Below are 15,481 nucleotides of genomic sequence, written 5' to 3' on the forward strand. Positions count from 1 at the left end.
AAGAACAGCTCCGTTTATTAAACTGAGAAACAGGGCTTATATACCCTTTTAGGCAAGCAGAATCAACAAATCCACATGTGAGGCATTTGCACAATGTATGACTTCCTCTTGCTTAGTTCCCCTTTGCATGACTTCCTCATGCTTTCGTTCCCCTTTTGCTGTAAACAATATTGTGTTAATAGCCCACAGATGGTGTTCAGCACGTGTATACTGGGGAGGCTTGAAAAGCCTTCATCCTGAGCAGCATGTGCGTGCTGAGGCGGGGAATGGAAAGCCCAGTGCCGAGTTATCAGCCCAAGGGCAAGAACAGGCCTCTGGCCTGTATCTTATCTCAAAATGGACTTTCTCAGAGCTGGCCCTCTACAAAAAAATCTCTTAAGTTGTGTGTATATAAATACGTGTGTATATAGGTGTGTATGTACATATATATGTATATGTGTGTACATATTATATGTGTATGTATGTGTGTGTATGTGTATATATATACTTTCATATATATGTATATATATATATGCTTTCATATATATATATATATATATATGCTTTCAGATTTATTTTAAGGAAAATTATAGGGAGAATAATTTCGTTATGGAAAACAATTATGCATGATAAATTAATTCAAATGCCATTATCTCATTCCAGGAACATATATTGTATTGAGACAATGCAAAAGATTAAATGGGCTAGCTAGAAAAGAATGACTTTTCTAATACCAGCACTCTTTACTTTAAACTTTGGCTTTGGCGGGGGAGATATCAATTTAACTCTTATATATGCATATATGTATATACACACAAATGTATGTATGTAAGTATGCATATACATGATTAGATATTAAAACTTCAGCATTTTAGAACTAGAAGGCATCATAATAAGGTATTATTGTGATGCCTTCTAGTTCATAGTGTAATAATCATAGTGTAATCTATTCATTTTATAAATAAGAATACTAGTTACAGAGAAGAAAAATGATACTCAATTTCACAAAGCTAGTTAGAAAGTGAGCCAGGATCAAGATACAAGTTTCCTGATGTAAAACCCAGTAATTATTAAACAAGACATGTTTATTCATAGTAGGACACATTGACTTCAAAATTTTTTGGCAACAAAATCATAAAGACAGATAAATAGGAAGGAAGGCTGACAGACAGAGGGTGGGAAGAGAAACACTAACAGTGACAGTTTCTTTACTCCTACACTAAATTAATTTTAAAATATTTCTTCAATATATTTTTGTATATCACTTATATTTTCCCTATACCCTTTGCTCTCCCATTCCTAGAGATTGATTCCTTATAAAAATAATTCTTAAATAAAAAGAAAAAGGGGGAAATTATCGAAACTGATCAAGACATCAAAAAAATCTGACATTAAAAGCAATACTCTACATTTGTGGATTCCTCATCTCTGGAGGGGAAAAGAGTAGAAGAGATCTCTCCTTTCATTTGTGTCTTTTTGGAGACAAGCTTGTTCTTCACAATTGCAGATCATTCATTTCAGTTGCTTTGTAGTTCCTATTTGGAAATGGCCTAGCCATTTATATTCCTGTACTCATTGTTATCCTAGCTCAAGTTCATTCTATACCAGTTCATGTAGATCTTTTAGTGCTTTTCTGTATTCATCATGTTCATTATTTCTTAAAGAAAAGTGAAATTGCATTACACTATTTGTTTAGCCATTCCCCAATCATTGGATATCTACTTTATTTCCAAACTGATGTTACTCAAAGAAAAGGTTTGCAGTAGATATTTTGGTGTATGTGAAGGTTTTTTATTTTGGTCACTGATCTCTTTAGGATATCCGCCTAGCACATCAAAGAATGGGGACATTTTAGTCCCTTTATTTTCATAATTCCAGATCTCTTTACAGAATGTTTGCACTAATTCATACCTTCACCAAGAATATCACTAATGTTATCTTCCCATAATAGGACTCCTTCAACATTTAATGTTTTTTATCTTTGCTAATTTATTTACTTGCAGGTTTTTAGATAAATGCTTGGGTTTTTAATTTACTTTTTATTATCATTAATGATTTAGAGAATTCTTTTGCAGTTTTTAAGAGGTAGCAATTCTTCTTTTAGAAATTGTTGATATCATTTTACTACTAATATGTTGAGTAATGGTTTTTGGTCTTCTATTTTTGTATTAGTTGTCTATATATCTTGTATATTGATTCAACCATTAGCAGAGATATTTGATTCAAAAATCTTTTTCACTAGTCAATTATTTCCTTCTTAAATTAGAAGCATTATTTTGTGTATGCAAAAGCTTTTCAAATGCATGTAACCAAAACAGTCTATTTTATCTTTTGTAATGATCTTCATCCCTTGTTTGGTTAGAAACATATCTCTTGCCCTCAGCTGTAAATATATACATATATATGTGAGTGTGTGTGTGTATATGTGTGTATATATATATATATATATATAATCTTTTTTTGTTTCGCATGATGCAATCTTTACTAGTCTGGTCACTTATCCACTTTGAATTTATTGTTTAATAAAGTGTAAGATATGGTCTAATCCTACTTTCTGACAGTATGCTTTGCAGTTTCTCAAAAGTTCTTATCAAAGAGGGATTTCTTTCTAGGTAGTTTATGTTTTCAGCTTTATTGAGTACCAAGTTATTGAGTTATATTACTTCTGATTCTCCCTTGTCAAGTCAGTTCCATTATTTTACTTTCATGTTTTTAATCACTAGTGGATGGTTTTGAAAATTGATGATTTATAATATTTTAAGATCTAGACATTCTATTCCCTTTTCATTCATTTCTTAAAATTATTGTCCTTGGTAGGCTAGATCATTTTTTACTCCAAAATAATTTTATTGTTATTTTAGCAAGGTATCGTTTGAAGATCCTCTTTGGTAAACTGACAGGCTTAGTATTAAAACTGGTAGTAATGTCAGTTTTATTATAGTGAGATTTCTCAGCCATAAAAACTAAATGTTCTTCCAGCTTTTTTATTCTTCTTTATTTTTAAGGCATATTTTAAATTTAATGCATACAGTATTTAGTATGCTTCTGTAGCTGAACTCCCAAACATGTTGTACATTTGGTAGTTATTTCAAATGGAATTTTCTTTTCTATTATTTTTCTCTTAGATTTTTTTATTATATAGAAATGCTGTTGATTTTTTGTGAAAATATTTTGTAGTCTGAAACTTTGTTAAAGTTGTTGTATCAATTGGATTTTCTGTGGACACCCTAGGATTTTATAAGTAAATTATTATGTAGTCAACAAATAGGGATAGCTTCAGATATACTTTTCTACTGCATTTCACATCTTATAGGCCTCTGACATCAATCACATAATTAGATACCAATAATGGTATTGTGTAGAGCAAAAACCACAACAAACAAACACACTAAAAACAAAGTACAACAAAGCAGGTTGTTTCAGCATTTAAAATGCTAACTCTTTAAGGATTTCTTTAAAATATTTAATTGCTACCCAATCTACTCACTGTGTTTATTTCTGTTTCACGTTTTTGTTTTTGAGCAGTCCTGCTCTTCTATATGACTTCTTATCTACTGATCTCCAGCTAGCATATAGTATCTACCCCATGATTGAAAACAATTATATCTTTTAAAATGCTTCTAGACAAGGAGGCATTCATGCCTACATACCTGGTTTAAACCCATCTCTTTTGATTCTTTCATTTCTTCATACTTGCATTTCCAAAGAGACAATGCTGACTCGAGTAACTCAACTTCTTTTTCCAAAGATGAACGCAAACTAGGAAATTTCAAAACAAAACGTTTCTTAGGCAACTAAAAATTAACTAAAAATCACTTTGTATATACGATTTTAGTAACTCCATGCTTCTAAGATTATATTATATTTTAAGATTAAAGAAGAACTGTTTAGCCCCAACATTTCATAACAAAGTATACATATTTAAATGTACAAAAATGTTTGTAGCAAGATATTTTGTGGCATCAAAACATTGGAAGCAAAGTGAATTTTCATTGATAGGGGAGGGGTTAAAGGAACTGCAATATATATATATATATATATATATATATATATATATATATATATATATATATATATATATATATGTATAGTGCATTTTTAAAAAATGAAGAAATGGGGAGGTGGGCAGATCCAAGATCGTGGAGTAAAGGCAGTGACTCGCCTGGGCTCTCTCCCAAATAGCTCCAAATACCTTAGAAATGATTCTAAACAAATTCTAAAGCAGCAGAACCCACAAAAAGATGGAGTGAAACAAATTTCCAGCCCAAGACAACTCAGAAATTTAGCAGAAAAGGTCTGTTGCACCAGAGTAAAATAGGAGCACAGTCCAACACAGTATGCACCAGCTCAGACAGCTCCAGCAAACTAGGAGCAGGCCTTGAGGCAACTGAATCACTGACAATAGTGGTGGTTTCCAGAACTCTCAGCCCAACAGAAACCAAAGACAACTTAGAAGGTCAGCAGGAAAGGACTGTTGGACCAGGGTGGGAGAGGAGCACAGTCCAGGACGGGCCAAGTCAGCATAGCCCAGACTACAGCAAACCAGTAACAGGCCTTTAGAGTGACTGTGGCAGTAGCTGCTTCCTGAGATCTCAGGCCACAGACCAGTAAGGGGGTAGGACAACTGATCAGGAGATTAGCACTGATGCAGGACTCTGCTGCTTTGGCCATACTTGAATCTAGGTCACAGTCCTGGGTGGCAGGGTGAGGAAGAGCACTAGCATAGCAGAGCTTGTGGCCACAGTGGGGATGGGAACCCCCCCTCACAGTTCCAGGGCAGAAAAGAGTGCTTGTGATTGCTCACAGACCAGAGCACAGGCCAAAAGAGTAGTAAACACCTCTCCTCAGATCATACAATCTTTGAAGAACTGAAACTTATATGTCCCTATAAGTATCTCTGAAAACAGCTGCACAAAGCCCCTGAACCTTGGGAGAGTACACCCTCCATCCTGGAAGCAGAGCCCTACTTTAACAAAGAGTTAAAAGGCACATAATAGGCTGGGAAAATGAGCAGACAATGGAAATAAAAACTCCGACTACAGAAAAAGACTGTGGTAACAAGGAAGATCAAAACACACACTCAGAAGAAGATTACAAAGTCAAAACTCATACATCCAAAGCCTCCAAGAAAAATATGAATTGTTCTCAGGCCATGGAAGAGCTCAAGAAGGATTTTGAAAATCAAGTAAAAGAGGTAGAGGAAAAATTGGGGGCAGAAATGAGAGTGATGTAAGAAAATCATGAAAAATGAGTCAAAAGCTTGCTAAAAGAGACACAAAAAATACTGAACAAAATAGCACCTTAAAAAAACAGATTAGGCCAAATGGTAAAAGAGGTCCAAAATGCCAATGAGGAGAATTCATTTAGAAGCAGAATTGACTAAATGGAAAAGGTGGTCCAAAAGCTCACTGAAGAAAATAATTCCTCAAAAATTAGAATGTAGCAAATGGAAGCTAATGATTTCATGAGAAATCAAGAAACAATGAAACTAAACCAAAAGAATGAAAAAAATAGAAGACAATGTGAAATATCTCACTAAAAAAACAACTGACCTGTAAAATAGATCCAGGAGCAATTATTTAACAATTAGTGGACTACCTGAAAGTCATGAACAAAAAAAAAAAGAAACTAGACATCATATTTCAAGTAAGTATTAAAGAAAATTGTACTGATGTTCTAGAACCAGAGGGTAAAATAGAAATTGAAACAATCTACAAATCACCTCCAGAAAGAGATCACAAAATGAAAAATTCCAGGAATATTACAGGCAAGTTCCAAAGCTCCTAAGTCAAATAGAAAATATTGCAAGCAGCCAGAAAGAAAAAATGCAAGAATGGTGGAGCCACAATCAGGATAACACAAGATTTAGTGGCTTCTACATTAAAAGATCAGAGGGCTTAGAATATGACATTCCAGAGGGCAAAGGAGCTGGGATTACAACCAAAAAAGAAAAATAGATATTCAATGAGATAGAGGACTTTTCAAGTATTCTTGATTAAAAGCCAGATCTGAATAGAAAATTTCACTTTCAAATACAAGACTCAAGAAAGGCATAAAAAGGTAAACATAAGAGGGAGATCATAAGGTTAAACTGTTTATATTCCTACATGGGAAGGTAATATTTGTAACTCATAAGACCTTTCTCATTATTAGAGTAGTCAGAAGGAGTATACATAGACAGAGAGCACAGGTGTGAGTTGAATATGAAGGGATGATATCTAAAAAAGAAAATTAAGGGGTAGGAGAGGAATGTACTGGGAGAAAAAGAAAGGGAGAGGCAGAATGGGGGTAAATTATTTCACATAAAAGAGGCAAGAAAAAGCTTTTGCAGTGGAGGGGAAGAGGGTGGAGGTGAGAAGTAGTGAGTGAACTTTACTCTCATCAGAATTGACTCAAAGAGGGAATAGCATAAACAGTTGGGTGCAGAAACCTATCTTGCCCCACAGGAAAGTTTGACAGGAAGGAGATGAAAGAAGAGAGTAGTGGTGATAGAAGGGAGGGAAGATTGAGGGATGGGGTAGTTAGAAGCAAAATACTTTTGAGGAGGGACAGGATGAAAGCAGAGAAAGAATAGAATAAATGGGGCAGGGGAATAGGATAGAATAGGATAGGATAGGATAGGGTAGGGTAGGGTAGGGTAGGGTAGGATAGGATAGGACAGGATAAAGGGAAATGCAGTTAGCAATAGTAACTGTGAAAAAAAAATTGAATTAGGTTTCTCTGATGAAGGCCTCATTTCTGAAACATATAGAGAACTGAGTCAAATTTATGAAAACAAGAGCCATTCCCCAATTGATAAATGCATACTAGATATGATGCTTTCAGATGAACTAATCAAAGCTATCTATAGCTATATAAAAAACACTCTAACTCACTATTGATTGGAGAAATGCAAATTGAAACAATTCTGAGGTACTACCTCATACTTATTAGATTGGCTAGTGGGATAGAAAAGGTAAATGACAAAGGTTGGAAGAGATGTGAGAAAAATGAGACTTTAATGCACTCTTGGTAGAGTTGTGAACTGATTCAACCATTCTGTAGAGCAATTTGGACCTATGTCCAAAGGGCTATAAAACTTGTTCTGTGAAGTTTGGACTCAGTCAAAGGCCTGTACTTGAGAACCTAGAGGGCCACATGTGACCTCGAGTCTGCAGGTTCCTGATCCTTGAATGGAATTGCTTATCTTCTCTCTCAATGAGTTTGGGAGGAAGGGAGAGAATTTGGAAATCAAAGTTTTATAAAATGAATTCTAAAAATTGCTTTCTACATGTAAGCGGGGCAGGGGGAATAAAATACTCAATAAAAATTAATTGTTTTTTAAGTAAACATGGAGGATTCACTTACATATGAAAAGCCTTCTTTGAACTGTTGTAAATCAAAGTAGGCAGAACCAGGACAACAATATGCACAGTGAGTACAATAAAAATTATTCAAAAAGGTAAATGATCTCAAGAAAAATGCAAGAACCATTATTTAATCCAGAGGACAGATGGCTATAGAGGCCAAATACTTGAAACACAAAGAAGGAAACTTCTGTTTTGATTAGTCTTTTTTTTTTTACCATTTTTCCTTGCTTCGAGGAATAGTTCTGGGATAGTGGGTTATGGGCTGGCCAGGAATTAATTCTATATGCAAAGATAAAGAGGGAGAATATTTCAGGCATGGTGGACAGCCAGCGAAAATGTACAGAATTCAGAGACATGGTGTCTTCTGCAAGCTATAGCAAACAGGTGAATGTTGCTGGATTATAGCTTATGGGGAGAGGAGGTGAAAGGGAACAGGAAGGGGGAATAGAAAGAGGGAAAGAAAGGGCAAGTGGGAAGGGAAGGGAAAGAAGGAAAAGGGAGAGGAAGGGGAAAGGAAAGGCAAAAAGGGAAAGGGAGAGAAGAAGGAAGGCATAAACATTTTAAAGCATCTACTACATGCTAGGCACTGGGCAAATATTAGCTCAGTTAACTCTCATACCAACTCTGTGAAGTACTTGCTATTATGATCTTCATCTTACAATTGAGAAAACTAAGGCAGAGGTAAAGTGACTTTCCCAGCATCATACAGCTATTAAAAGTCTGAGGAGAGATTCAAATTCAGGTGTTCCTGATTCTAGGTCCAGTGTTCTATCCACTGTGCAACCTAGTTGCTTCTAAATAAGAAGGTCTATTTACCAAAATTATGAATTTTCTCAATTGTTTTCTTGGGTAATTCTCTGAAGTTTTCTAAGTAAGCCATCCTGAGGTCTGAAAATTCATTCAAATAAAAACAATTGTCTCTTCTTTAGTTATATTTATGCCTTTAATTTATCTTACTATTCTCTCATTTTTTAAAGCCACTATGCCCTAGTGGTAGTTAGCTGACATAGTGGATAGGATGCTAAACTTGGAATTGGTAAAGCCTAATTAGAATCTGGATTAAGGTACTTTCCATATGTGTGACCCTAGACAAATCACTTAATTTCTTTCTGTTTCAGTTTCCTCATCAGTAAAAAGAGGTAATCATATCTCAGTGAGTTGTGAGGATTCATAAATATGTGTATATGTTTGTGTGTGTATCTATATATAACTTTGTAAACCTTGAACTATACTATATAAATAACATTTACATAATATATAAATATTAAATTGTAATAAAGGATGGAGAGCCAGCCTCAAGTTAGGAATCCAAGGATCAAATCCTATCTCTACAAATACTGTCTGTGTGACCCTGGGCAAGTCACTTAATACATCAGTGCCAAAAGTAAACTATCTAAGACCATGAAGTACACAGCAGGTATCAACCTAAATCAATAGAGTGTCCTCACAGGGAATTCCCCATATCCATTTCATCTTCCAATTTCTCAAGACTATGAAATAATTATGGGTTATTGAAATAGGTTTCCTTTATTATTCTAAAGTCTTCTGACTACTTACAAAATATGTTTTCCTTTTTTTTGGAATTTTTTAATACAACCACTATGTTCAATGGAATGTGAAACAAGTTTCTTTTTGCTGTTTCTTTGGTGGAGCTGATCTATTAATTCAATTAAATATTTTGATTTTTGTATTCAAAAATCCTGAGTTTTCTTTTATTATTTACTTATGTATAGGATTTAGACTTTTTAATTGTTTTGGCTATTTTTTTTCTTTTGGTGAGCCTTACTTATCTTTATATACTCTGCCATCAAGGACAGTTGCTTTGTCTCGTATAAAATTCATGTGTTCTCTTAAAATTATAGTCCTTTAGTTTTTTCTATTAAATCTTCCTCCAGTTTAATATATTTTGTATAAGCAGCCATTCTTTCTCTTGGCATTTCTGTTTCCTTAGAGTGATCTTCAATCATTTAAATTATTTTTTCTTACTCTTCACCTTGTGTTTTTAAATTCTCTGCTGAGAGCTCTAAATGCATTTCTAATTGTTTTTCAAATACTATATTTTCCTATTGAACAATTCTGGAATTACTTCCTGATGTTCTGTGAACTCTGGGGTTTCTGCAGGATTCTCTGTTGGTTGATTTTGCTTCATTTCCCTTCCTAATATATAATAGTTGTTCAATATGCTTTGGCTTCTCTGTGTAGTTTTAGTCATTCTTCCTTTTGATCTCTGATAATTTATCTGCTTAAAAGCTATACTTTTATTCAGCTTCCTCTCTTGAAATGCTGGTCTTTCCCAGCTTCTTCCTTGTATTCTGAATCATCTGCCTGTATTTTTCCATTCCACTCCTTTCATTTCTGCACAGATCTCTGATCTTCAGCATCTTACAATTGGTGGATGTAGGAGGTGTAGGCCTCAGTATTTGACCAGGAAAAGAACTGTTAAGAAAGGACAAGCTCTACCTCAGTTCCCAATCTTCCTTTCTGGCAGTGTATATACTCTTCAGCCTTTCACTTGTGTTTTTGTATTGTTCTGGACTGTCCTCATCTTTCACTCCTCCCTCTGCCTAGTTCCGTGGTTTTTAACATTTTTTAATATCATGAACAATTTTGGCAGTCACATATAGCCCACTAACCCTTTCTGAGAATAAAATAAAATATTTAGGATTAAAAAAGAATATTAATTATCTTGAAATAGAGTTATATTTTTTAAATAATATGTTCACAGATCCCAGGTTAAAAATCCCCACTCTATTTACATTCCCTTTCTTATGCCTGGGCTCTGCTGGGTACAATGAGTGTCTTCTGCCTCTTAAAGGATAAAGGGGAGTTCAGAGATGTGGGGGCAGCAAAGAAAGAATCTTTACAGAGACGCTGAATCACAAACCTGCCAGTTAATTTCTGTCCTTTTGCTCCACACACAGTGGCTTGTTTGAAAGGTGAAACTGAATGGGAGCTGAAATATTAAAATTCTGCAATTGATTACATGAATTTTTTTGTTTTGGGTTGTTTTGTTTTGTTTTGTTTTGTTGCAGGATGTTTTGTCTGCTTGTGTATTCATATTTACCTATGGTGTATCTGTTTCCTAATGTCTTTTTCTAAGGTTTTTAGGTTAGTGAGGGACTCACAAAGCAACTAACTCTTACATATTGCTAGTCTTATAATCCTCTAATAACTCGTTTTTTAAGATTTTTCTTTTCAACTGTTCCATTGATTCTTACTGTTAATTCTCAACTTCTAGGGAACCTGAAAAATTCTCTTTTCCAGAGAGATTTCTGGGAGCCAAGTAAGCAGTAAGTCGCTCTCACTCTTCCTTATTGACCTTTGACCCAGAAAATATTGCCCCAGGAAAAAACCTGGAACAGCAGAACCAGTCGAAAGATGGGGTACAGGAGTCTTTTAGCCCTGGGGGCTTGGGGAATTAATGGGAACATCCCTCTCCCTCTGGTAGAAGAGGATCAGTACAGGATGAGGGTATCCCAGCAAGCCCTCAGCAAACCAGAAGGAGATCCTGAGCACCAGGGTGGTGGAGCAGGCAAGAGCCAACATCAAGACCCCTGAGTACACTGGCCCAGCCAGGGGAACTGGCAGACTGCAGCTCAGGGAACCACCACATGCACCAGCAGTCTGGTGTCCTCCAGCAGCTGAACTTCCCCATACTTCAGTGCAACTGCAGCTAGGCAGGCATCCACCAGCAGCCAAACCTCCACATGCTTCAATGTAGCCCAGTGAGGAGGTGTCCTCCAGGGGCAGACCCCACCCCCCACCCTGAGAGCTTCAGTGTAGCCCCAGTGAAACACAGAAAAAACCCTACCTGGCCTCAGCACATGACAGCCACCACCACTAGGACCCCAGCTCAGCAAAAGATAAGCTGCCAGACCCTTACACTCTCCAGTAGCCACATTTGGGTGTCATAAAGCAGTCATTCTCCAGGGGCCAGAACCCCCTCTACCCTAAAAGGTTCAGTGTTCTGACCTCAGCTCAGTATCAGGTAGGCTGCCAGATGCCTACAACCTTTAGCTACTAGCACTTCAGTACACAGCAAACAAGGCCAGTGATCAGGCCCTGGACCCCAGCACAAGAAGCCTGGAACTGTGCCCCCTGTACTCTAGCAAGAGAGCTCAACTTCAAAAACCAGGAAATAGGCAAACATCATGAACAAAAAGTAGAAACAGATAATGACCATAGATTCTTTCTTTGGAGACAGGGAAAAACAAAACACTAATTCAAAAAAAAGATACAACATTGTCAATATACCCACATCTGAAACCCCAAAGGGGAATATGAACTTGTCTCACACCCAAAAAGCCTTCTTGGAAGAGTTCCAGAAGGATTTTAAAGGCCAAATAAGAGAGGTAGAAGAAAAATTGGGAAAAGCAATAAGAGGTATGCAAGAGAGAGTCAACAGTTTGGAAAAGGAGGGACAAAAATTGACTGTAGAAAACAATTCCTTAAAAACACAATTGGCCAAATGGAAAAAAAAATACTGAATAAAAAACTCCTTAAAAAGTAGAATTGGTCAAACAGAAAAGGAGGAAGAAAAGCTAACTGAAGAAAATAATTCATTAAAAATTAGAATTGGGCAAGTGGAAGCTAGTGACTCTGAGACATCAAGAATAGTCAAACAAAATCAAAAGAATGAAAAAATAATAGAAGAAAAAGTAAAATATCTCACTGGAAAACAGATCCAAGAGAGAAAATTTAACAATTATTGGTGTACTTTAAAGCCAAGATCAAAAGAAGAGCTTGGACAGCATCTTTCTAGAAGTCATCACAGAAAACTGCCTTAAGGTCTTCCTGACAAAGATCCCAAATTGAAAATGCCAAGGAATACTATACCCAAATTCCAGAATTATCAGGTCAAGGAGAATGTACTACAAGCAGCCAGAAGGAAACAATTTAAATATCATGGAACCATAGTCAGGATTACATGGGACCTTGCAGCTTCTACATTAAAAGATTCAATGACTTGGAATATGATATTCTGTAAGGCAAAGGAGCTTGGATTACAACAAAGGATCAACTACCCAGCAAAACTGAACATATTTTTTCAGGCAAGGAGATGGACATTTAATGAAATAGGAGACTTCCAAATCTTCCTGATAATAAGATTAGAGTTGAACAGAAAATTGGATCTTCAAATAAAAACTCAAGAGAAGCATAAAAAGGTAAACAAGAAAGAAAAAAAACATGTCATTTAATAAGGGCAAATTATTTATATCCCTACATGGGAAAATGATACTTGTAATTCTTGAGAACTGTATCATTATTACTACATTTAGAAGGGGTATATTTAGATAGAGGGAGTGGGTATAAGTTGACTTTGATATGATGATAAAGGATCTAATTAAATGGTGAGAAGGGATTGTACTGGGAGAAGAGGAAAGGAGGCAGAGAAAGGTAAATTACATCACATAAAAAGGCACAGAGACCTATTAGAGTAGAGGGAAAGAATAGAGGGACATGAGTATTGTTGGAACCTTACTTTCATCAGATTTGCCCAAAGAGGGAATATCAGGAAAAGCAATAACAGAGAAAGAAAATTATAGACCAATTTTCCTAATGAATATAGATGCAAATATTCTGAGTGAATATTAGCAAAGTGATTACAGCAATATATAACAAGGATAATACATTATGGCTAGGTAGGATTTATACCAGGAATGCAAGACTAGTTCGTTCAATATTAGGAAAACTATCAACATAATTGACAACATCAACAACAAAAGTAACAGAAATCATGTGATTATCTCAATAGATGTAGAAAAAGCTTTTGAAAAAAATACAATACTCATTCATATTAAAAACACTAGAGAACATAGTAATAAATGGAGTATTCCTTAAAACAATAAGTAGCATCTATCTAAAACTATCAGCAAGCATTATATGTAATGGGGATAAGCTTAGAAGCATTTCCCATGAGATTGGGGGTGAAAAAAGGATATATGTTACCACCATATTATTCAATATTATATTATAAATGTTAGCTTCAGCAATAAAAGAAAAAGAAATTGAAGGAATTAGAATAAGCAAAAAAGAAACAAGGCTATCACTCTTAGCAGGTGATATGATGGTATACTTAGAGAATCCTAGAGAATCAAGAAAAAATTACTTTAAATAAAAAATTTAGCCAAGTTGCAGGATATAAAATAAACCCACATAAATCATCAACATTTCTACATATTACTAAGAAAGCCCAACAGCAAGAGATAGAAAGAGAAACTCCATTTAAAGTTACTATAGACATTACAAAATATTTGGGAGTCTGTCTGCCAAGACAAACCCAGGAACTAAATGCACATGATTACAAAACACTTTTCACACAAATACTGTCAGATCTAAATAATTGGAAAAGCATCAGTTGCTCAAGGGTAGACCAAACTAATATAATAAAAATGACAATTCTTCCTAAATTAATTTACTCATGCAGTGCCATGAAAATCAAACTACCAAAATATTATTTTATAGAACTAGAAAAAAATCATAACAAAATTCATCTGGAACAACAAAAGAATATCAAGGGAATTAATGAAAAGAAATGGAAGGGAAGGTGACCTAGCCATATCAGTTCTTAAGTTGTATCATAAGGTAGCAATCATCAAAACTACTTGGTACTGGCTAAAATATAAAGTGGTGGATTGGTGGAATAGGTTAGATACACAAGAAATCATCAATGACTATAGTAATCTACTATTTGATAAACTCCAAATCTCCACCTTCTGGGATAAGAACTCACTATGTGACAAAAACTGCTGGGAAAACTGGAAAATAGTATGGCAGAATCTTGGCATAGACCAACATCATACACCCTATACCAAAATAAAGTCAAAATGGGTACACAAGTTAGATATAAAGGCTGACACTAAAAACAAACTAGGAGAGCAAGCAATAGTTTACCTGCCAGATCTATGGAAAATGGAAGAATTTCCATTACAAGAGATAGAGAACATTGTGAAATGCAAAATGGATGATTTTGATTACATTAAATTAAGAAGGTTTTGCACAAACCAAAACAATGCAAACATGATTAGAAGGAAAGCAGGAAGCTGGGAAACAATTTTCACAGTCAGTGATTCTGATAAGGGCCTCCTTTCTCAAATATATAGAGAACTGAGTCAAATTTATAAGGATACAAGTCATTCCCCAATTGATAAATGGTCAAAGAATATGAACAATCAGTTTTCAGATGAGGAACTTAAAGATACCTAGAGTCATAGGAAAAAAATGCTCTAAATCACAATTGATTAGAGAAATGCAAATCAAAACAACTCTGAGGTACCACATCATACCTATCAGATTGGCTAACATGACAAAAGAAGAAAATGATAAATGATGGAGGAGATGTGGGAAAATTGAAAAAATAATGCATTGTTGGTGGAGTTGTGAACTGAACCAACCATTCTGGAGAGCAATTTGGAACTATGCCCAAAGGGCTATAAAACTGTGTGCACCCTTTGACTCAGCAATACCACTTCTAGGTCTGTATCCCAAAGAGATCATAAAAATGGGAAAAGGAACCACATGTACAAAAATATTTATAGCAACTTTTTTTTTGTGGTGGCCAAGAATTGAAAATTGAGGGGATGCCCATCAATTGAGAAATGGCTGAACAAGTTGTGGTATATGAATGTAACGGAATGCCATTGTTCTATAAGAAATGATAAGCAGAAGGATTTCAGAAAAACCTGGTAAGACTTAGATGAACTGATGCTAATTGAAGTGAGCAGAACCAGGAAAACATTGTACATGGTAATAGTGACATTGTGCAATGACTAATTTTGACTGACCTAGCTCTTCTGAGCAATGCATGGATCTAAGATAACTCCAAAAAGCTCGTAATGGAAAATGCTGTCTATACACAAAGAAAGAACTATGGAGATGCAGATCGAAGCATACTATTTACTCTTTTTTTGTTTGTTTCTTCTCTTTCATGGTTCCTCCAATAAGTTCTAATTATTTTTTACAACATGGCTAAAGTGAAAATATGTTTAATATGAATGTATATGTAGAGCCTTTATCAGATTGCATGCTGTCTTTGGGCAGGGGAGGGAGAAGAAAATTTGGAATTCAAAATCTTATCAAAGTGAATGTTGAAAAATAAAAATACTAGTTAATTATTATTTTAAAAATTATCTTTTCCATTGAAGATTTTTGAT

The 15,481-nt window shown here is 35.2% G+C and overlaps 1 protein-coding gene across 1 annotated transcript in view; it reads right to left on the bottom strand.

The window, feature by feature from the left end:
- CCDC102B (coiled-coil domain containing 102B) overlaps positions 1-15,481 on the bottom strand; it is a 797,015-nt gene that overhangs the window by 667,533 nt on the left and 114,001 nt on the right. The window contains exon 4 of the mRNA XM_036736648.1: positions 3,630-3,738. Coding sequence (XP_036592543.1) covers positions 3,630-3,738 — 109 coding nt within the window. The remainder of the gene's footprint in view (positions 1-3,629; positions 3,739-15,481) is intronic.

The sequence above is a fragment of the Trichosurus vulpecula genome, chromosome 1, assembly GCF_011100635.1.
Source record: "Trichosurus vulpecula isolate mTriVul1 chromosome 1, mTriVul1.pri, whole genome shotgun sequence".
NCBI lineage: Eukaryota > Metazoa > Chordata > Mammalia > Diprotodontia > Phalangeridae > Trichosurus > Trichosurus vulpecula.